The sequence below is a fragment of the Lissotriton helveticus genome, chromosome 7, assembly GCF_964261635.1.
Source record: "Lissotriton helveticus chromosome 7, aLisHel1.1, whole genome shotgun sequence".
NCBI classification, from domain to species: domain Eukaryota; kingdom Metazoa; phylum Chordata; class Amphibia; order Caudata; family Salamandridae; genus Lissotriton; species Lissotriton helveticus.
In genome coordinates this window covers 456,458,395-456,482,206 of record NC_136068.1, presented here as the reverse complement: position 1 = coordinate 456,482,206, position 23,812 = coordinate 456,458,395, and the positions used below count along the sequence as shown (strand labels likewise).

The following is a 23,812-nucleotide window of genomic DNA, read 5'->3' as shown; positions in this document are numbered from 1 at the left end:
GAATTGTACAGGTAGGGAGGAAAAAGGAGGATGAGGAGGGGAGATGGGTTATAGTAGAAGGGGAGACAGCTGGGGGTCGGTATACATTTGTCTCAGTATATGGCTCTAATGAGGATGAACCTGACTTATTTGATCTTCTGGACATTGAATTGGCACTTTGGGCAGAACCGGTGATATTTTGCGGGGATTTTAATGTCAATGGGTTATCAGGGTTGGGTTTGTCGGGTGGGGGGGATGCAGGGTGATCGGAAAAAAAGAACACGAAGGGCTATCAATAACCTAATGTTTCACAACGCACTGGTAGATGTTTGGACAGTCAATAATCCCGCTGGTACAGGTAGTACCTTTTATTCCGCCCCTCATAGGGTAGTGGCCAGATTGGATTACTTTCTGGTCTCTAGCTCCCTATTACCAGGTACAAAAATAGAAAGACTTCCTCGGGTCTTCTCAGACCACAACCCCCTGATATTATCTATCCCTCAGAGCAACAGTACAGTATGTAAGGAGTATAATTGGACGTTTGAAAGAGGGCTGCTCAGGGAAGAAGAATATGTAAAAAGGATGAAGATATGGATTAAAGAATTTTGGGAAGTAAACAGAGGTACAGCTGCCGCAGGGGTGGTCTGGGACACATGTAAAGCCGGGATAAGAGGAGAAACAATGGCATATACTTTTAACAGATGTAAAAAGGAAAAACTCGAACTAACTGGCAGATTGCGTGATTTAATGGAGTTAGAACAACGGCTTATGCAAGCGGCCATCACCCAAGAACCTTTAGATGAGATTCTATTGGAAATAGAATTAAAAAAAGCCGAGGCTAGCGAGAGTCTGGCAAACAAAGCGGCAAGCAATTATTTAATGAAAAAAGAAAAATGCTACGAGTTTAATGAAAGGGTTGGGCACATGCTAGCAGTGCGTACCAGACAAAATACGGCAGCAGGAGAAATAAAGGAAATTAAGGATAAAGGGGGGAAAATTGTGACTAAGGCAGAGGAAGTAAGAGAAGTATTCAGGGAATTCTATACCGACTTATACGATCAAGATCTTGGGAATGTTGATACGGAGATAGAAAATTACTTAGTAGGAACTGCACACGGGGAACTGGCCGTGGTGGATAAGGAGACATTGGAGTTACCATTGACATTGGGGGAAGTGCAGAATGCAGTATCCAAACTCCCCTCAGGAAAGGCAGCAGGGCCAGACCAAATCCCGGCAGAATTTTATAGAATTTTCTGGGATACCCTGGGGGGCGATATGCTGGAAACTTTAAGACAATCACAGAGGGGGGAAAGTACTCCACAGTCTTGGGCCGGGGCAAACATTATAGTAATCCTGAAAAAAGGCAAATCACATCTGGATCCTGGGTCATATAGACCAATAACATTAATGAATGCCGACGCAAAAATTTATTCCAAGGCACTTTCATACAGATTAAGTAAGGTAATTGAGGGCTTAGTGTGTACAACACAACATGGATTTATCCCCGGGAGAGGGACCACTCAACATACAAGGCAGATGGTTACCATACTGGACGCAGCGGACGCCACAGGGGACCCTGTCGCGGCTATTTTCTTGGATGCAGAGAAGGCCTTTGACAGGGTCTCTTGGAGGTATCTGTGGAGGGTCTTGGGTTGGTTTGGCATAGGAGCGGGCTACATTAAGGCTATTCAAGCACTATATTTAGAACCAAGGGCTAAGGTGAGAATAAACAGAGGGTACACCAATGAAATACGTATAAGACGAGGCACACGACAGGGCTGCCCGTCTTCGCCACTATTATTCGCGCTATATATTGATCCCCTCCTGCGCAAGCTGGAAGGAAATATCAATATACCCCCGATGAAACTAAATGGTGTGGAACACAAAACACTTGCATATGCAGACGATGTGGCGGTGGTTACCCCTGAACCTAAGCTAGCCATTATAGAAATAGAACAGGAGGCGGTTGTGTTTGGGATAGTTTCGGGCTATTCACTGAACAAGGGAAAGACGCAAATCATACAAAATAAATGGGTAAGCCATCGGGATATAAGAGTAGCTCCGGAAGTTATGTATCTAGGTATTAAAATAACAGCCGACCTAGATAAGCTAGTAGAAATTAATATGACTCCACTATTGTCAAAAGTAAAAGTAAATACAGAAAGATTGAATAATCTGCATCTGACCTTGATGGGACGGATTAATGTAATAAAGATAACGTTCCCTAAGCTTCTATACCTGTTTAGATCAATTCCATTGTTTTTTGATAGCATGTGGTTTAATAAACTAGAAACAATCTTGAACAAATTTATCTGGGCCAAAGGAAAGACAAGGAGAGCCTACAGACATTTAACAGTATCTAGAGAAAAAGGTGGCTGGGGGGCACCAGACTTTAGGCTCTATTACTGGGCTGCTGTATTGCAGTACTGCAAGGGGCTGTTAGGTGGGGGAGGCACAGATCATACATCAGAAGACAACCCAGGACATTCTAATGTCTATACTACATTATTGGGAGAGGGGGCAGTAAATGGGTTCCTAAATACAATCGACTTTAGCTATTTTAAGCACACACGGTTCAAAACTCTAAAGGCGGCCTATAGGGTCTGGAAAGGGGTCTCAAAAAAACTTGGCCTGGGAAGATACAATAATTATACACGACTGTACACAAACGGCTCATTACCAAAGGACATTTTTGGGGATGCAACTATGAGGGATTGGCACAACAAGGGTATAGTGAAAATAGGAAATTTGCTCGATTGTCAGGGGAATATGCTACAGTTTGGGAGGCTCCAAGCAAAATTCAGATTAGAACACCATAGCTTCTATAAATACCTCCAAATCAGAAGCTTCTTAATGCAAAAACAGGGTGGCATGGCGGGGTTGGGTCAATGTAGAGTCATGGACTATATTGAATTAGCAGACAAATGCACAATAAGAAAGCTATATGCAGAACTGAAAGATACTAAAACTGATGAAAGGGGGAAATATGCACAAAGATGGACAGAAAAACTGGGGTCAGAGATAGAAAGTTTTCAGTTGTCTCTGGATCTGGGCAGAACAGTACTATGCTCAGCCACTCTGCAATCACAACATTTTAAGACTCTGTTCTCACTATATCATACCCCAGCTAGAATCGCCCAGTGGGGGGGGAAATAACTGGAATAACATGCCCCCGCTGTAACTCAAACGGAGCAGATATTGTACATATGTTCTCACAATGCCCTCAATTGTATACCCTGAAAAAGGCTTTTGAAGAGTTTTTCGAGAAATCACTCAAGGTTAAGATAAAACTTACAGACGAATTAATTATACTAGGAGTGGGGGATACGCCAGGCAATTTTCCAGCAGAATTTATGTTTGTCTCAATGGCGGTGTACCGTATTTGCATAGCAAGAACCTGGTTGGATAATGCTACCCCCCCCGTTCCAAGTGTGGATCTCAAGACTTCTGTCTATTTATAATCTGGAAAAGGCAATCTATGACAGGAAAGGAAAGAGAGCTAAGCTGCTTGGCAAAAGGATATGGCAGCCCATTACAAACTGGAAAAACAGTAGATTAAACCCAGGATAAATCGAGGGATGGTTAATATTACATTTCTCTTCTTTTCCCTTTTTTTTGAATTTTTTTAAATTTTATGCTTCTTGTTTATCTTATTTTTTCTATTTACGTTTATATGCACCAGAATAATAACTATATACGTGTAATATATGCATAACCACTGGCGAAATTGCTGTATGCTGTAACTTATATAGGAATATATGGAAAAATGTCAAACTGCTTAATAAAAATATTTAAAAAAAATATATATATATTGCAAAATGCCGCCTGGCATTTCATGTAATTTTGTGTAATTCGTTGGTCATTTTGTGTAATTTCCGCAAAGCAAATTACGCAACTCTCACCCAGGCCTAATGTGGCTCTAGGTAACAGCAATGAGAATATGGGATATTTAAGGTGTTTTTATTTCCCTTGCCATTTAGAGAAAAGCTTTTCATTAGCCGAGACCTTTTAATTGTACAACAATTATTTCTATAGTATGCTCACTTGTAGGGGCATTCAGCAAGCCCTCTTCATCCATTGGTCTGTTACGGTGTCTGTCACATTTTCTTCCACCCACTACAGCATGAGGCCATCGGTCAACCCACTTCTGACTGTGGCTAACTTCATTATGTGTGGCTGCAGTCAGCCCTTTCACAAGGAGCACACACAATGTAGTTCCTTTCAGTGTCGAGGACTACTGTGGCAATGAGTGCCTTTTGAGTCCCAAAAATAGTTAGCCATTGTTTTCTTTTAAATTCACGAGGGCCCAGTAGCTTTCCCAACAGAACCAAACAAGCATTGACAAAGTCAGAAGTATGGCAGCCAGCGCCACTTCGCCAATGCTTGTTTTTCTACTGGTAGGGTGCTTTGTCTCTTTTTTCCTTTTAATTGTGTTGTTTTTGTGACTCTTGGCTCCCGTTGGTCAAACTACTTCTGCATCTGCGTGATGTTTGCGAATCTGTTGCACCACTGAACGCCACATCATCACTTAGCACCCCTCAACGCCACAGCATCACTCAATGCCACAGCATCACTCAGCACCACTCAATGCCACAGCACCACCCAACGCTACAGCACCACTCAACGCCACAGCACCACTCAGCGCCACTTAACGCCAGAGCACCACTCAACGCCACAGCACCACTCAACGCTACAGCATCACTCAGCACCACTGAATGCCACAGCATCACTCAGCACCACTGAATGCCACAGCATCACTCAGCACCACTGAATGCCACAGCATCACTCAGCACCACTGAATGCCACAGCATCACTCAGCACCACTGAACACCACAGCATCACTCAGAACCACTGAACACCACAGCATCACTCTGTGCAACCATTCAACAACTGGTTCAAATATGTTCTCTCAATGTTTCAAGCTTTATTACAAATGTCACAAAAAGATGTTAATATTTCACTTCTGTTCTTGGATTTTCGTCACAATAAAATACACTGAACATAATGTTCACAAAAGTTATTTACAAAAGTTTAAGCTATTGCCATTATAAATTACAATAACTTTTATTGAAGTATTAATTATTTAAAAAAATTAAGCCATTGTTATTTGTAATATCAATACATCTAAGTCACGTAAATACAACACATATTGCATTACAAATGCTATAGGTGTCACGTTTGTGAAAGTTAAAACTATTGGCATTGTAAATGACAAAGCTATTAATTTCGCTATTTTCAAAACCAACACATAAATAAATAAAAAATGTGTAATTTACAATTCCAATAGCTCCAACGTTCCTAATGCGAGACCTATTGCATTGCAAATGCTTGTTTGTCTCTGGTTGTGCGTCAAAGGTAGATTATGGGAAAAGTCGGCCTCAGTCCTCAAAAGTGAGTGCCTGTAACCTCAACCTTGCAACCACCTTATTGAAATGAGCCACGCTCGTGTCTATTTTGTGAATTGATATTTCAAGTTCATACCTGTTTCACAATGGCATTTCTTACTGAGGTGATTTTGCAGGCTTGCACTAGTGACAGCTATTTTTTAGTTTCTGAAATTTTAGACTTGCACATGTGACACCAAAGCTAACTTTATGAGTGAAGAGGGTTGCAAGCTTACACCTATGATAGCATTGGCTAAGTTCAGTAACATTGTTTCTCTGCCACACTGCGGAACTTGTGTGCTGCATTTTAGAAAGTGTTTGCTGTACTCGGAACCTAAACCATACCATCTCATAGCCAAAATATTAATATAGCTATATGAACCTCAGGCCATGGCAAAAGCTTGTGCAGTAGCCATCCTCAAACAGTTGGCAATACACAAGGCCTCTGGAAATATACAATGCTGCTCCCGAAATGGGATTTTAGCTCAATTATAAAAAAAAATAGCTTTTACAGAAAACGCCAAATAATCCCAGATATGCAGCATCATTTTCATATTGCAACGAAAAGATTTGTATATCTTGAACGGATTAAACGTTAATTAACATAAAAGTACCACAAGTGATACAGCATAGATAGACAACACTTTACAAACGTGAACTGGTTACTAATTGCAGTATTCATTTGTTAAACTAGTAGTGAGCTTTTTGCCCAGATTGTATTGTGCCTCAAGATAGAAAAAGAGTAAAATTATACTGCCACATAATCTGCTGTATTATTATCCTTTTAGTTGATGCATTATTTATTTAACACTGCCCCATTACTTGATCTTATCTTCCATTGCTGCATAATTCCAGTGGCTCTGGATATAGATAGCTCGTTAGTTTAGGGTGAATCAAGCAAGGTCATGGACTAGTTTTTAGGTCGAGCCTGGGCGACGCATGCACTGCTCTGTAAGGCATGCTGTATTGAGGTATGTCATAGAAGCTCCTCCCATCTCCCGCCCAGCTTTTCAATTGACTCTCGTTACTGTCCTTTCAAAATTGATGCTTTTCATTCGTGAATAGACTTAGTAGTCTCTCCATGGTACCGCCTTGTCTGCATTTGTAACCTCCCACAATGACTGGACTTTTATCTATGTTGTTACACGGACTTCTTTATCTAGTCGGCGAGCACTATTTTCTTTAATGATCTTCCCTATTCCACCCACGACATCGCAGCACACCACCACCTTTTATATTGTTATTAGTCACACTCGACCAGCACCAGACCAGGCAGCACGGGAGGGGGACCGGCAGAGTCCCACAGTACCTCACCTTCATTGTAGAGCCCACCCAGCGCCGTGAGGGAAACGGCAAAGCGGACCCACACTACAATCCCCAGGTGCCCCGGTGGCAGAGGCGCACCTGGGACGACACAGCCTGCGCCAGGAGGCGCCTACAAACATCGGAGCACCGACAGCTCCTTGGGGGTCACACTCGACCAGCACCGGACCAGGCAGCACGGGAGGGGGACCGGCAGAGTCCCACAGTACCTCACCTTCATTGTAGAGCCCACCCAGCGCCGTGAGGGAAACGGCAAAGCGGACCCACACTACAATCCCCAGGTGCCCCGGTGGCAGAGGCGCACCTGGGACGTCACAGCCTGCGCCAGGAGGCGCCTACAAACATCGGAGCATCGACAGCTCCTTGGGGGTCACACTCGACCAGCACCAGACCAGGCAGCACGGGAGGGGGACCGGCAGAGTCCCACAGTACCTCACCTTCATTGTAGAGCCCACCCAGCGCCGTGAGGGAAACGGCAAAGCGGACCCACACTACAATCCCCAGGTGCCCCGGTGGCAGAGGCGCACATGGGACGTCACAGCCTGCGCCAGGAGGCACCTACAAACATCGGAGCACCGACAGCTCCTTGGGGGGTCACACTCGACCAGCACCAGACCAGGCAGCACGGGAGGGGGACCGGCAGAGTCCCACAGTACCTCACCTTCATTGTAGAGCCCACCCAGCGCCGTGAGGGAAACGGCAAAGCGGACCCACACTACAATCCCCAGGTGCCCCGGTGGCAGAGGCGCACCTGGGGCGTCACAGCCTGCGCCAGGAGGCGCCTACAAACATCGGAGCACCGACAGCTCCTTGGGGGTCACACTCGACCAGCACCAGACCAGGCAGCACGGGAGGGGGACCGGCAGAGTCCCACAGTACCTCACCTTCATTGTAGAGCCCACCCAGCGCCGTGAGGGAAACGGCAAAGCGGACCCACACTACAATCCCCAGGTGCCCCGGTGGCAGAGGCGCACCTGGGACGTCACAGCCTGCGCCAGGAGGCGCCTACAAACATCGGAGCACCTCCTGTCCCCGCGGGACGCACGCGGGACCGCCGGGCGAAGCCCGGGCAAAGGGCGGGCCCTGTACGGCCCTCAGAGGCCAGAAGAGGACGGGACGGGCCACCCCACCTGACCTGACATTCCCATAGGAGGAGGTATAGAGACACACTTTTCTATTGACTTGCACTGTATTGCTTTCTGGCGTATTGTATACAAAACATGTCCATCTGGGAGGAGCTTAATGCCCTGTGTGGCACTAAGTATGTCCCGGATGTATCCCCCCCCCCCCGTATTCTGGGCAGTATTCCAGATAATTCAAACGGTACTCCGCGGGATCCACCTCTAAATATAGACAAAACTCAAGCCAATGCACTGCCTCGGGGTTTTAATATTAAAAGGAAGCATGACGGGGAAAATGATAACGAGAACCAACCTAAAATCCAAAAATTGTGCACCAGCCCTACATTATCCCCCTCTAACCCAATTAACCCAATCACATCAATGGTGGATATGGCTGTGGATAAAATAGATGACCCTGTATCGTCCTCCCAACTGACTTTACTGGCTCAGCTCGAGCAATTGTTACTATCTGTCATATCACCTTTGGTTATAAAAATTAACGATCTGGGGGACAGGCTGACTAGCATTGAGAAAACTATTAAAAGGAATACTCCGCCAACCAAGAAGATGGCAATACCCATTTGCCCAAATCCTCCCATTACCCCCGAAAAGTTTAAGTCAATCATACATAAGAATGTCCGAAACCCAATTACTACCTCTTAATACACCTATCGCAACAGGCCCTAAAGTAGCACTTAAATCCCCGTTAATTAATCACACAGTGGCCAGAGCCGATCCAGAAAGAATGCCACGTATTAACCTACCTCCTGAAGCCTCCCCATATGTGACTGTCCTCTCTGGGGTCCCTGCACTTAGCCAGGGAAAACACGAAACACATCAGGAACTGTTAAACAAGGTTATTTTTTGGCTACAGAACAACAGACCTTTGCCACCTGATCTAGATGGTGGGATCCTGAGCGTCAGGAGGGTGGGGTGGCTAGGTACGCTGCCTAAAGATACCCCTGGGGACCTGGTGTTAATTAAATTTAAGAACAGGAACATTGTCCCCTACCTAAGATTTTGCCAGCCCAAAGGAGGAGATGGCCCCATTTGCATTTGGGACTTGCATGACTTCTATCCGAGACTAAGATCAACGGCAAAGAAATACAACTCCTGGGGAAGGGGATCCTGTGCACCTAGCGCCACTAACCTTCTAGCCTCTAATAGATTTGAACCACTGTATAAAAACTGTATTTTCTGAGGACCTTCTATAAAGAGGCCACCTATGAGCATTAGCTTAACTGACACGGTAGTATGCAATCAATAAGTAAACTGCTGATATAGGTTTGACTGATGTTCTCCCCCTGAACCTTAAGCTAATTTGTGGCACTGTATGTATGACCCTTTTGTTTTTAGAGTTGTCCTATTATTAGCTGATCCGTCATACCTATTTAATCCTGTTTTAATAGTTGATATTAACTTTGTAATGAAATGTTTAGGTATTTACCTGTGTATTGTTGCTGCTTTATGATTTTAAACCAAAATCGAATAAAGCTAATCTAATCTGAGGTATTTTTTAATTTCCAGCACGGTCCGCTTTAACTATAGCGGCCCGCTTATTTAATTATTTCATTTACAGCGCGGTCCTCTTTCACTTTAGATGCGGCGCTTATTTATTTATCTAATTTACAGCGTTGATCGCTTTCACTTTAGCGGCCATGCTTATTTATTTACTTAAGTTACAAAGCTACCACTTTCACTTTAGCGCCCGCCCTACAATAGCTTTCTTTCTTTATTTTTACACTTTGTGTAAAAGTGCCCCATACTCGCTTTCACTTTAATGTTGGCTGCCTCCCTTTCTTTAGACGCTGCTCACTGTACCCTGAATACGGCGAGCAGCATCTAAAGAAAGGGGCGCAGCCACTATTAAAGTGGTCTTGCATTTGCCAGAATTTGAGCTATTAGCATTAGAAATGACAATGCCTTTTATAGATATGTTGCTTCGAAAAACACATGAATAAAAGGCATTATCATTTCCAATGACAACAGCTTAAAATCTCGCAATTGCGAGAACTATTGCATTGAAAATACTTGCTTTTAAAGGGACTTGGCTCCATGATTTTGTGGGAAAAGATGATAATCTGTCTGGTTCTCCACGTTGGGAATGTGTGGGCAGCTTTTAAAAGGCAGATCATAATGTTAGCTTTCCACAAGTTCTTCCTGAATGCTTGGGACAGGGACTGTTAAGATTCGTTATCAGACCAACGTAATGAAGCAAATAAAAAATGGCCCATTAAAATTATTTTACTATATTTTGAAGAAAAGAATTGCCTTTTTCATACTACGGATTTCATCTATTCCCACACAATATTTTTTGGCCCTGCATTGCTATACAATGCAGATTTTCCAAGAGTTCATGTTTTAAAGTTTTAATCTTATTAATGACACAGGTGAGTAATATTCAAAGCAACCAAAAATGGGAATAAATATCATAACCTCTGAAACAAAAACTGCAGTACTCAGATATGCAGGCAAGGGAACTACAAACACATACACAACACAGATGTTCCATTATGACTGTAAATTCTGACACTTTCCAAAGTCCTCCTTCTTTCTTAGTGCGACAAAAGTCAGTTTAGTGTGTGTACGAAGTGGAATAAAATGAGAAAACACAATTGAAGAAGACCGGTATTGCAGTGATCTGTTACTCTTGGTCCACAGAAGAAAAGGGAAGTAGATTGAAGTAATGTTGATTGTGAAACAAAAAGAAAGAAACGAGCAATAGATATCAACTTCATTAGCAAAAGAGGGCACTGTAGGATATTGGCAATGCTTTTTTTTTTTAATTTCCAATCTTTAATAAACTTAAGGCATGGTACAAAGTATGCATTTAGTTGTATTACTTGACATCTTGATAGGACAGGTGATGATATTTCAACGGCAGTTAGACAGAGCATGGAACATGGCAAACAGCAGGTTTGTGAGTAAAGGGTGTTACTGACTGGTACGACGTTTGGGAAATTGGCTAGTCATGTGCTATGGGGATGACCCTGTCTGGGGCGTCATTGGAAGTCTGGGTCCCGGGGGTGGGTGGCTGGTTTTGAGATTCCTCAGAGTTAGTTGTCCGGTGGAGGTAGGAGATCAAGGGACCCGATGTCGTGCGGTCTGTTAGCCTCGGGCATCAGGTCCTAGTGTTCGCTTAGGTGTGTTTGGCAATATGCTTAATCCGCTAGCCAGTGCCTGGGTTGAGGTGCCGATCTGCAGCCCCAGTGTATCTCCACACAGTGCTTGGCCAAAACCATTAGCATCGCGGTCAGTCTGTAATTGGCATCAGTAACCTCTTAGTTGTGGCCCAACAGGCCTGTGAGTGGATCAGGTGTAATGGGTTCAGCAGCCATGTTGCTAATGATTGTGCATACCTTCCGCCAGTAGTCTGCTACTTTGGGACATGCCCAGGCCAAATGCATGAAGGTTGCTTCAGGTGTCGCCAGCGCGCGCATCTAGTGTTTTCAGACTGAGCCGTTTTGTGTCGTGTGGTTGGGGTGCGGCAGAGCCGGTGCAACAATTTAAAATGAATGAGTTTTGTTTGGTTACAGCAATATTGCCACTGGGTTGGTGAAGGGCCTTCGGTTAGGTCTGCCGCCCATGCACAACGGGCACTCTCAGTGTCAATAGGGTAGGCCGCCAAAGTGAGCGCATATAGCCTCATAACTAGTTTTTGCGGGGATGCAGCTGAGTGTATGTACTCCAGTGCGGCATTTGGCAGAGGAGCATCTGGGAATGTGGGGTTAGTGCCTTTGTAAGTCGCTCTAATGTGATAGTAGAGTAGCTTGTCAAGTGGAGTTGCGCTCGAAGGGAGAGGAAGAAAGCTGCTGTTGGGGTAAAGACCAGCGTTCGTTCGTATGCCCAGGTTCGTGGCTCGGCGTGCCACGCTGGTTGTTTGTAATGGTGGGAAGGAGAGGTTGTTCTCAAGATGCATCGCTGGCGCGTATAGGTCCTTACTCTGGGTGTTTTCGCGAATCCCAGCCCATGCCCAGCGTGCACTTTTCACCCAGTTAATTTCGTCCCGAAGGGCTTTGAATGGCAAGAACAGAGCTGTTTGTAATGGCCACAGGGAGGCCATGTCCGTCTCGACCCTTATAACGGGGTCTTGGTGCACCCACGTTGCCAGAGGCTCAAGACAAAGAGAAGCAGAGACCAGGGGCAGCCCTGTCTGGTGCCCCTACTGAGAGCGAAAATGGAGGACTTCCTGATATTGACTTCCTTTTGGAGGAGCGGTTAGTGGTATAAAAGCCTAACCCAGCTGGTGAATTTGGGGCCAACACCCAGTTTATGAAGCACTGCGAACATGTAGGGCTATTTGATAGTGTCGAATGCTGAGGCAGCATCAAGGGATACCACGACAGCGTCTTCCCTGATTGTGTTAGCACCGTACTCCGTGGAGCCTGCGCAAATTAAGGGAGCTGTTTCTGGCAGGCATGAATCCTCATTGGTCCGGATGGACCACAAGGGTGAGAATTCTAAGCAGTCAGGAGGCAAGAACCTTGGCTAGTATTTTTGCTTCGCAGTTAAGCAACAAGATGGGTCTGTAGGAGGAACACCTGTTGGCCAGCTTGCCCACTTTATGGATGACAACAATATTGGCGAGCCTCTGGTCCTCGGGCAGGATACCCCTTTCTCTACTTTCGTGGAACATCCCTGTGAGATAGGGTGGCGTCTTGCCTGCTGTGAGCTTGAACAGCTCGATGGGCAAGCCATTAGGGCCCGACGCTTTCCCCCCCACGTAAGTCGTGGATTGCTTTTTCAAACTCCGCAACTGTGGTATCCAAGTCGAGATCAGAACGCTCCTCTTCAGTGAGAGACGGCAAGGAAATATTGCATAGAAGCGAGGAAGCCTCTTCCTCCGTATGCGGTGTGTGGGAAGTATAAAGAGTCTGATAGTAATGGCTGAAGGCGTCCGCAATATCCTGGGGCGTAATGAGGCGGGAGCTGGAGTCTATTTCTATCTCAGCCATGACTCGGTGGGCCTGTTCCATGCGATCTAGCCAGGCCAGCAATTTGCCTGCCTTATCGGCAACGTCATAGATCCTGCTATGTGTGGCCCTATGGAGCGTCTTAGCAGCCTCTGTAGCCATTTCAGTGATTTTTTTTTACTTTAATACACAGTTTCTGGCGGATCTCCGCCGAATCATGCGTCCGAAGTGCGTTCTAAAAGTTTAAGATAAGCAAGTCATATTTGCATCCGTCTCTTTACGCTGTCCCACGATCTGGGCCAAAGCCACCCCCTCTGGATCTTTGCTCCCAACCTGTTAACATTCCACAATAGCAGCTTTAACCCATGTCTAATCGTCTTGCCCATCCCATCTTGATTTTTGGTTGATCAATCGCCGGCGGAACCACCCGCGAGCGCCCCCAGGAGGAATCACCTCAGCAGACCTTTTACCCTTCATAAACAGAAGTACCAAAAACATGGATGGCGGTGTCAGAACCTCCCGCCCACCCGAACTTGCAGAGTGCATTTGCCTACTCCTTAAACTTTGTGGGTGCGTGTGACCAACCGGGCACCCGTTCCAGAGACGTGAATAACCGGCAGACATGTAATTCAGTCAAAAATACACATTAGACTACAATCCCACGTTCAAATCGCAGTGTGTTCATCACGAAGGAGTTCCAGAACCACAGACCAATAGTAGTTAATTGACTAAGAGGGCTAGGACCGCCTCCCAGTCCAGCCGCTTCCTGCTCGCCAGGCAGGGTGCCTACATCGGATTCTTCGGTGCCCTTCTCACCCCTTGCCCCCGGGCTCGGCCGCCGCCTCGGCCTACAATGCGCCATCTGTCCAACCAGTCCCAGGCCTCCTCGGGGGTATCGAAGAACCAAGCCTTCCTGTTCGCTTGGCCGGGAAGAGCATGGCGTATTTCAGATCTTTAAGTAAAAAAAAAGTTTTCCTTTTGGGAATGGTTGTGTAACACTCAGCTCATTTACTCATCACTCTTAATAACCAACCCTTTATAGGGTTCAAACTCTCACCATTATCTCGTGAAACACTTACAAGAACAAGCTTATTGAAAAGACAGATTATTTACATGATAAATTAAAAAACACCCAAGGTATTTTATGATATACTCAATACACAATCTTCATTACAATTTAATATACACGGTTAAAAAGCAATATCTACAATTAAAACAATGTATGGCACAGAAAAGAGAACAGTGGGGAAAGACAGTAAACTTTGTCTTATAATTGTTAATTTGAACCCAATATAGGCAACACACAGTAGGGCTTATCTTCCCTATAACCACACATTGGTTGACCACTCCAAATTTAACAAAAGTAAAATGCATCGACGCGTTTCGGAAGCTTTCGCTGATTTTTAGCCTCCTTCTTCAGGACCAATTTTTTTAGTTTCTCCACTTCCAGTAAGCCACCTAGTGCAGAGATAAAACATTTCTTTTACCAAAAAGTAAAATGATCTCTGCTGTCTAATCCAATCTGTTATTACTCAATGTGTTAAAATATACTCATTCAATGTCCTATGCAAAGAGGCCACCTGTCGTTCAGGCAACAGTACTAAAAAAATCATTTACACTCTATAAACAAAAAATCTGTTTTACATTTTCTTTTACTTTTCTGAACATTGTAAGTGTTTCACTATCAATCACGCTTCCAACCTCTCCTAAATAAGGTTACTCACCATTGAATAAGTATATTTTAACACATTGAGTAATAACAGATTGGATTAGACAGCAGAGATCATTTTACTTTATGGTAAAAGAAATAAATAATCTGTCTTTTCAATAAGCTTGTTCTTGTATGTGTTTCACGAGATAATGGTGAGAGTTTGAACCCTATAAAGGGTTGGTTATTAAGAGTGATGAGTAAATGAGCTGAGTGTTACACAACCATTCCCAAAATAAACTTTTTTTTTTTTACTTAACGGTAATTTGGTGCTCTATTTCCTTTTGGTTTACATAGAGCCCCTCTCTTTTGTTTGAAGTATTTCAGATCTTTCCAGCAAAGTGCCTTTTTGACGTTGAAGAAGCTGTGTCGCTGCGCAGCTGGTGATCTATGCCAATTGCCAATAGGGCTTTTCCTGTGTGGCTGCTAGTGGAGCTATGAACCAAGGGCTGTCGGGGAACAGATAGTAGCAGCGGGCCGATATAATCCCCCCCCCCCCCGGACCCAGGCCTCCAGTTAGCAGCCTGCCAAATCCTCTCTGTGTAGTGGACCAAGAAATAGCAGTAGCGGCCAGGCTTCTCCATCAATATCGCTTGATTCAGTCCCCTTCACCTGCCGGGAGCGCAAACCGGCCGCTAGGCCTCTCAGAGGTCCACCTTGCCACCTCAGGAGAGTGAGCTCTTTGTTTACCCAGCGTCTAGCTGCGGCTGCCCCTACCTCTTATGGCAGCTTCGGGTCTGTGGCCACGATCGGCCGGGAAGGCGGCAAGTGGGGCCCAGGCGCCAAGGGACCATAAGGGTCACGTCCTTCTCCCCTTCTCCTGCTTCAAGAGGTGGGCAGCGCGCAAAACCGAAGCCACCCGTCACAGGGCATCCAGTCATCTTACCCGCAATGGGGCTCAGCAGTTGATTGTGGGCCCACACCCTGTTGCAGCGGGCACCACAAAGATCAGCGCCCAGCGAGGTGCGCAGTGCGAGCTCCAAGGCCCGTGCGATGTTAAGTCAGGCAGCGGTGCCGCTCCCAGGCGCAGCCGGACACTGCTCATCACAGCTTTCTCCTCGGGGCTGCCGCCCCGCCTCCATTCAGCCCCGGGTGCTGCAAGGACGTGCTGACGCGGATTACTCCGGTGGATCTGATTGCCCGGAGCGGAGCCTCAGTAGACAGTACGAGTTCCTCACTAGTGGAGGCCGTGCAATTCCTCTGCCGGGCCGCTATGTGCGTCGTCAGGGCGAGAGCCGGAACCGCCAGCTGGAAACGGTGGTTTCACAGCTCTCTCGATCTGTGGTGGGTTCCGATTCTTGATGGTATCCTTTTCTGCCAGTTTAGAAGCGGATTATTGGGCGGATTTACACTGGACCGGGCGCGCTCTGTCGGAGCCGCCTCAGAAAGCGGCCATATCTCTCGGCGGTTGGCCACGCCCCCGGCTTGGGTCTTTATAAACTCTATTTGGAACCCCAGGACTGTTTTTGAGAATCCATGGACCTGTTTTAATGAGTTGGCGGCAGTTCTTCTTTTTTTGGAATCATAGAAATACGTCCCCCTAAACCTAAAGGAATGTGTTCAATTCATTATCATTGTTACTGGGTACTTTTGAATACCCTCTCGCATATTGATTCCTCAAGCTTCTGCACCTCTGAGGAAAGAAAGTGGGTCTCTTGTATTGGAATCCGTATTTACCTCTTCTGGAATAGAATTGAGATCATTCCTCAAATTGGAATCGATTGGCAGACAACCACCTTTTCTACTAGTCAACACTGACTATCATTGGCCAAAATCCAAGCTGTCCGAAGACTCTGGCCAATGATAGTCAGTAGGAAGTCAGTAGATTTAAACGTCTTCTCATGTTTGGATATCTCTTTTATTAAGGTATTGTCTGTTCCAATGAAGTAAGTTCTGTTTGGCATCTGTTTTTAACTATAGTCTTTCGTGTCAATCCAATAAAATAACAGTATTTTAATTTCTATGCAAACAGATGAACCAGTTGAATCCAGTTTGACAGAACAGTCAATATCGAGGGATTCTTCTGGCCTGCCATGCCATTTCAAACCTTTTCGTGACATGGCCCTTCATATTCATCTTGGCAGGAATACCAGGCCTGACCAGTACCTTTTTTGGAATACTTGCCATATTTTCTAAAGAAATTAATCATCTTGTGTCAATGTCAGGAGTTGGTGGCACCTAACCTGTAGTGGAAGGCCTATTGCATTCAGATTTTTAAACTACTTTCTCACTGGTTTTTCTTAAGATTTACTGCTGTTATACATACACCTACATGAGGAGTAGTTGTCCAGTCTGTGGAAAAGTGTGAAAAAGAAAGATGGATTAAAAAAAGGTTCTCAGGACATGTCACAAATGTCTGAGAAGGTGTTGAGGAAATAATTTTCAGTAGACCGTTTTGAAAGGCTCTTTCAGCTGCATTTACACAGACCAAATTTATTTAAATACGATCCTTCTTGATTGACAGAGTCTGAATCCCAAAGTTTTGGTAACAAAGCTCCGAAATACGCCTACAAAAAGATACAGTCAATTGACAATATATAAGAAAGATTATATACTTCACTACCTGCCAGAAGCTGCAAGAAAAACGAAGGTCTTGGGGAAGGGATAGTATTTAGATAGTATTTATAGAGTCGTAATGGAATACCTGTGTTTGGTATGAGGTTGGAGCTCCTCTGCCCAATGGTTGTCTGAGTATTATAATATTGTCAGTTAACCAGTGCTATGATGACATTTTGTGCTATTATGATTGCGGTAATGGCGATGAGTACATGATCTGAGTCTGAATTAGTTGTATGTAAAACTTACGTTTTTGTCAACTAATGCTTGAATGTTTTTAATTGGAAAATCTGGTGTACAATTGATACCCGAAACATACAATGGTTGCAATTAATTTTAGGTTTTGTATTACAGTACATGTGTATTTTATCTGTCTTTATGGTATATTGCATTAATTTTAGTTAATCAAGCAATAAAACTTTACCTGACTATTTGGCTTGATAAAACTGTTGGATACAGCTTTTTCACTCTCTGGCATGGCCTCTTTCTGTGATATTGTTTCTCTCTTTGACTTGACCTGACTCTGGGTTTAATCTCTCCGTGATACAGATTCAGTTTCTGTGACATTTTCTCTATCAAGGCTTGCTGTTTCTGACACAAGTTCTCTCTGACACGATTTCTCTCTCCTCTGACACTCTCTGGTGCCAATGTCTCTGTCTCGCATCACACAAACATATACACTCACACTCACACACTGACTGGTAGCTTGCCTCTGATGTAGTTTTGCTCAGCTGAGACCTGTGTTCTCCCTTGCTTCAGTGGTTTCTTATGTTAGTTTCTCTCATTATGATTTTATGTCATCTTTCCGCACTCTGTACACCTGATTATCATTCTGTTTTCTCTCCCTTAGCCTGTCCTGTTCTCCATGTGTGCTGGGAACGAGCTCTTCTACTGTATGTTGTATCTCCTGCACTTCTCTGAAGGACCTGCAGGTACAGTGGCCGGATAAACAAATCAGGGGTTGTGAGGGAGAAGAGGGAGGGTTTGATAGGAGGGAATCCATTTTGGAGAGCAGTATGAAGAATATGTAGGATGGCTGTGGTGTTGGAGGGACTTCGCAAGGGGCTAGATGTGCAATACAAGTTATGCTGGTTGATGCTGTTCAAGAACAAATTCAGATGGAGCTGATATCAGAAAAGAGTTTGTGTGGATAGTTCTAAGAAGGGTTTAGAAGACAATGTGAAACCAAAGACAGAAGAGAAAATCTGTTGGTAAACAGACGGGATCTAGTTAAACTTTATTTTCAAAATCCGTCCTGAGGTTTAGCTCAGCAATGAGTAAGAAGGTCATTGAGTCAGAGATGTAGTTCGTTAAATATAAAATGCATATGCTTATTATATACAATACAAGATAGACCTCAGCAAAATATTAGCCAGAGCATTGTACAAGCTACCTATCCAAATTAGGGTGATCTGGAAAGGATGGGTGCAGGACTAGGGTTACTAAGAACCGTAGCAACAGAAGGGAGGCGACCTTCCCAATCTTAATAGAAAATTCAACACCATCAACTAATTACCAGGAGTCTTGCACTCTCTGGTGCAACGAAGTGTGCTCCTGAGCGTGGGGAGGATCATTGGCGATCATTTGCTTCTCTCCCAGGTGACTAATCCTTAAACTCAACATTGGATGGTGGTTGACTCCTTCCTGGCAAGAAGAGTAAACTAATATGGGGCAGAATCCAGAAGATGCTGTCTATCCTTGTGGAAACCGATGCCACTTTGAAGAGAGGGTGATTTTGAGGATGATCCGTAGCCTTCCACCTGTACCTTAGATTGTCCAGAGATATCTAAAATTAGAGTGACCTAAAACAGTCACTGAACTCTGAGTAGTGAAGGAGGTAGAGGTAGGCCGCCTTGTGCCTGAAAACCCACAGGCAGGAAGACCAGCGGAGGTGCCCAGCATGGAAACAATGAATAGCTCATTCCATATAGATGAAATGGAAATGCCCCTGCTGCTGCACTAGGACCATGATGTGGTGTGCCACTGGGTTTGGAACTTCTAGAAAAAGAGGGTTGAGGGGATTGTCTGAGAATAGTCAGTTTAGATGCTGCCACGCTGATGATTCCCTTAAGCACATGCATTTTTAAAGTACTTTACAAACTCCTGACTGTCCCTGCAGCCAGGCCTTTGTAAACCGTACACTGAAGCTATTCATTAGAAGGAGAGGGATGTAAGGATATCTGCATTCACATTGGGCATACTGGATGCCCTAACTGCACCACAGATTTTCATTAATTTTCATAATGTTCTAAAGCCTCACTCACAATGGTATGAATAGTTTACGGTGGTAACATAAACAGGATTGGGTAGGCTTGAGTAGCTCCAAATCCCGAAGGGGACTTTGGCAGTCACTCCTTAGGTCTGTTTCTTGTAATGTGTAATCTTTTTCTATTCAATCTCACTCCCTATCCCTTCTTCTACTCCACTTTTTATCCCATTTCCCTCCTGCTTGCCCTGATTTTTTTGCCGGCTTTGTTGTTTTCTTACTTGCTTGTGCATTCCTGTTACCCACTTTCCTATTTCTACTTGCTTCCTGAATTCCTTTTTCTCGACTATCCCAAATGTATGCCTGGTGCTGCCTTGTATTCCTCCTCCTCCTCTCCCCCTTAACTCTTGTGCCCTCCCTTCTCTTTGCCCTCTTTCGACCAACTTCTTTCTCTTCCCGACCGCATTTCCCTCTACAGTTGGCCTCGGGGAACTGGGATTCTTCCGCCTCCTTCTCTGGGTCTGTGCCCCCATCGCCCTGCTGAAGACCCTCATCAGCATCTTACACCTCATCACAGCTTCTCACAACATGGCAGCCCTGGACCAGGCGGAGCGTGCCAAGAAGAAGTGACCTCATGGACTAACATAATATGGTGGCCCTGGACCAGAAAGAGGCAAGTAGACACCACCCAGACTGATCCAAAACTGCAGCCCTCTGCGACGCTCGGTGCACCACGATAAAGTGGCAGACAGAACCAGACAATAGTATTCACAACTGATGAGGTCCTGAACATGCCTAGACTATAGTGGCTGAGTTTGCATCTTCTTATCCAACTGTTTTTTATTTTTTTCAGATCAAACAGTGCTTCCCACGGAGCTGAAATCCATTCAGGTTGTTGGAAATCCAGTTCTAAGAGTTTCCTTCTGTTTTTCTATGTTCCAAAAAGCCGATTAATGCCTGCTCTATTTAAAGCAAGACTGTTCTTGGATGGCTGATCACTATAAACGCCGTGTGAGATGGTGATCATTCCAGTGGCCCTAGATGTCTAGTTCAAGATTGGTCAGCCACTGTCCCTGGGGATGCAGTGCATATTCTTGTTTCCATTCCAGATGCGTCTGAGATCTGATCCAGACCTTGATTTGCCTGGCTGTTCTCTTGCACCAGTCCAAGTCTTTGTTCATTCCTCAGAGGCCTGTAATCCAGGCCATGATTCCTCTGTTTCTGAACTGGGGACATAGTGTGAGCTGATCTCTGGTTCAGGGGGACCAAGGATCCAGGGCCAGGATTTCCATGTAATTATCTCACATGCCTTTTTAGCTGGCCCATTGGGCCTCTCCAGTCTGTCTGTCGCTCTTTGCTTCGAGGTCTCATACTACAGGTTTCTTTCCAGCAAATTAGTATTCATTCCAGGACCAGTGGTGAGCAGTGGACTGAAGAACAACAGTGAGATACTGTGGTCCCGTGGTCAATGTTTAAAATTTAGGGTTAGTTTATTAAGGGAACACAGTTTTAGCTAACATCTGTTCCACAGTGGGAGCCACCTAATTACAGGTTTCTCTGTTTCTGTCTCAGTTCACGCATTGAGAAAAGTCCATTCAAGTTATGCAGTAATGGGGGACAGGGTTTTTATATTACACAGTGTAAAATGCTGGTCCCTTTTAGGCCAAAGATCAGGTCTGTGATTTTCATATTGCTGGCGTACGAACACCTTGTAGGAAACCTATTCCAGAGAGGGCCAGAATAATGTACTGAATTATTCTTTCACCATACTAGATCTGTGAGGTGAGGTATCTTCAAGCAAATCTGGAACCTAGTACTTGATCAAACAGTCCAAGTCACATATTGCAGACTTCATTCCAGTGAAGGTGGAATACAGTGCTGGTTTATCATAGCACAGGATATGCCTGGTATCTATATCCGCTGATTCATTCCCAGCCAGGCCGATTCGGTGCTCTTGACCTCATTGTACGGCAAATGTTCTGCTCACTGACTATTGAGGAAAGACCATCACTTTCACAGGATGGTTGTGTGGCTACGATGTGCTGCCCACTTCCACGTGTCATGGGTTGAAACGAGATAAGGGATTTGTAAACTAAAGACCTCCTTAATGTTGATGGTTTGGATAGAATTGTAGCCTTCTCTGGAAGGTCAGGCTACACCAAAGTCCCAAAGGTCAAGCGCAGTTCACATTCCAAGGTCAGGTACTGTGGAAACTGTAGCTGCGGCACATCTCCCTTGGGTAGTGAGGCATGCTTGATTGAATTGAAAGAATCAAGGTTAGAGGATCCGTACAAGTACAACTTCCAACCGTGCAACCTTGTTGTAAATTCCATCTTGATTTAATCTTCTAAAACCCTTTACTGCATTGGAAGCTGGTTATCATCATATGCTGTGCTGCATGGGACCAACATCCATGACCAGAAATATGTTTCAGAGAGTTCGAGCATGAGACTTGTAGCTCTAATATCAGCAGAAAAGCCAGCAGGCACACAAGATTTCGATCTAAGGTTACATCTGATTTGTGTGTGTACTCTAGCTAGTTATACAGTCAGTCTGCATAAATGGAGACGTGTCTCTCTTTTTTTCTATCCCGAAAAACCTTTTCCAGGGAGAAGTAATCTAGTACTGTCCATTTAGCTGCCTGCAATGGATTTTTGTCTCCTCTGCGTGTGTGTCCTTATAGAGAATAGCACGGTGCCCTGCTTTGGCCAGCACACTCTTTGTGAACCCACTTGCTCCCCTTGTGCATGGCGAGCCTGTTCAGCCCATTACAAATGTCAGTATTTAATGTTTTACTGTATTCCTTTTTTGGGCCAGTGTTGTATTTATGTTAGGTTTAGTCATGTCATCTTCCCAGGTATCTTCTGGAAGGGGCCTAATTTTGTGTTATTGGAAGGACGTTGTGCAAGAGCTAGTTAAGTGGGATCTATAGTGAAATAATACGGGTGATTGTGACATCTTAGATCAATGCAGTTATTTATTGATGTCTGTGTGTTTGCACTCTATCTTCCAGTTTTCGAAAGCACACATTTTAGATATATCTATGGTTGCTACTACTGATGAAAAATATACCAGAAGGGATGTTTTTTCATAACCCTGTCATGTTGAAATTGAGAAATAAATCATGTGATGCTGCCTGTGTCTTGGGCTTTATTTTGTCTTCGTGAAGTGAAACAACAACTTGCCATTGATCAGCATGGTATGCCCTGGCCACGTGGAAAAACACAGAAGGACCTCATTGATCTTGGTGATTTATCCAAGCAACACCTAAATTAAAAGTTTGAGTTTACTCTACACAGAAAAATATGAAGAATCTCTTTCATTTGACACAGTAAAACATTATTTTGACTAAATATAAAAACATAAATATTTTTCTCAGTGTTGCATAATATACTATCCTATTGATTCCATCACGATCATACTACAAAGCAACCATTGTGAGCCATTGTATTATTTATTTTACAGTGGTCCACGAATGGGCCAGTACCTAACTATAGCTGACATCCCATAGGATCAATACAGAAAGAAAGAGTTAATCTTCGTTGTTAATAAAGTAATGACTGTTTCTGGTTGGCAGAGGTATTCCCCCCCCCCCCCCAGTCCAACCAGGAACCACAATCCTAGTCATGGTAAGTCACAACACACCCAAAATGATCCTGCGCTCACCCTCTGGTAGCTCTATACAGAGCAATCAGCTTAACTTAAAAGGCAATGTGTAAAGTATTTGTGTAACACTTCAAACAGTAACACAATGAAAACACCACAAAAAGACTGCACCATATTTGAAAAATAAAGCTTAATTTTATAAATCAACCAAAATGACAATCCAAAAAGTAAAAGTCGAGATATGAATTTTCAAAGCATGAAGGCAAAATAGCACTTAGAAGCAAAAAGCACTTAAATGGGAAATCTGGTCACCCTAGACCGGGGCAAAGTCAAAGGTTCAGGCCAACCGCGAAGTTGGGCGGGCTAGATACAGGGAGCCACATGTGCCTGCTGAACCAGAGTACCCAGATCCTGGATGCATCGTCGTTGACTAACATGCGAGGCATCGGCATCGGTATCGAGCCATGCAGAGGATTAGATGCTTCGATTTTCTCCATGCAACTGCAGCCATGTGTTGGTTTCGAGTGCAACGCACTGGTTCCAAGTGCGATGCGCAGCATCTGCTCCTGCAGTAGGTGATGCATCAATTCCAAAGACAATGTGTGTCTGCTCCGCGAAATGATTAGAATGCGGTGATTCCGACTCACGCAAAGGCAAAGATGCGCCGATTCCGATGAGGATGGGTGGGTTCTGGATGTAACAGCACCTTAGGCCTCACTTCCAAGGGTCTCGACTGGGTTTGCACCACTTGACAGTGCAGGCTCACGTTTTGTAGAATCCAGATAGAAATGCAGGTAGTTGAAGTCTTTGATATCCCTGAGACTTAGAGCACGAGGCAAGCCAGCAAGTCCTTTGAGTCACTCTGGGTTCAAGTGATGCAGAGTCCCCTGAAGGCCAAATAGGCAGGCAAGAGCAAGGGGAAGACAACATAGTACAACATAAAGTACCCTGTCTGCTTGATAGAAAAAAGAGGCAAAACTTCTATGCATTAAGAGTCGCTGAATAATCCCCACTGA

At 44.6% G+C, this 23,812-nt stretch overlaps 1 protein-coding gene across 1 annotated transcript in view; it reads left to right on the top strand.

Moving 5' to 3' along the window:
• CDIPT (CDP-diacylglycerol--inositol 3-phosphatidyltransferase) overlaps positions 1-22,325 on the top strand; it is a 108,603-nt gene extending 86,278 nt beyond the window's left edge. Inside the window, exons 5-7 of the mRNA XM_078652405.1 lie at positions 17,835-17,916; positions 19,669-19,863; positions 20,044-22,325. Coding sequence (XP_078508531.1) covers positions 17,835-17,916; positions 19,669-19,820 — 234 coding nt within the window. The 3' untranslated portion in view covers positions 19,821-19,863; positions 20,044-22,325. The remainder of the gene's footprint in view (positions 1-17,834; positions 17,917-19,668; positions 19,864-20,043) is intronic.
• Positions 22,326-23,812: the final 1,487 nt, after the last annotated feature.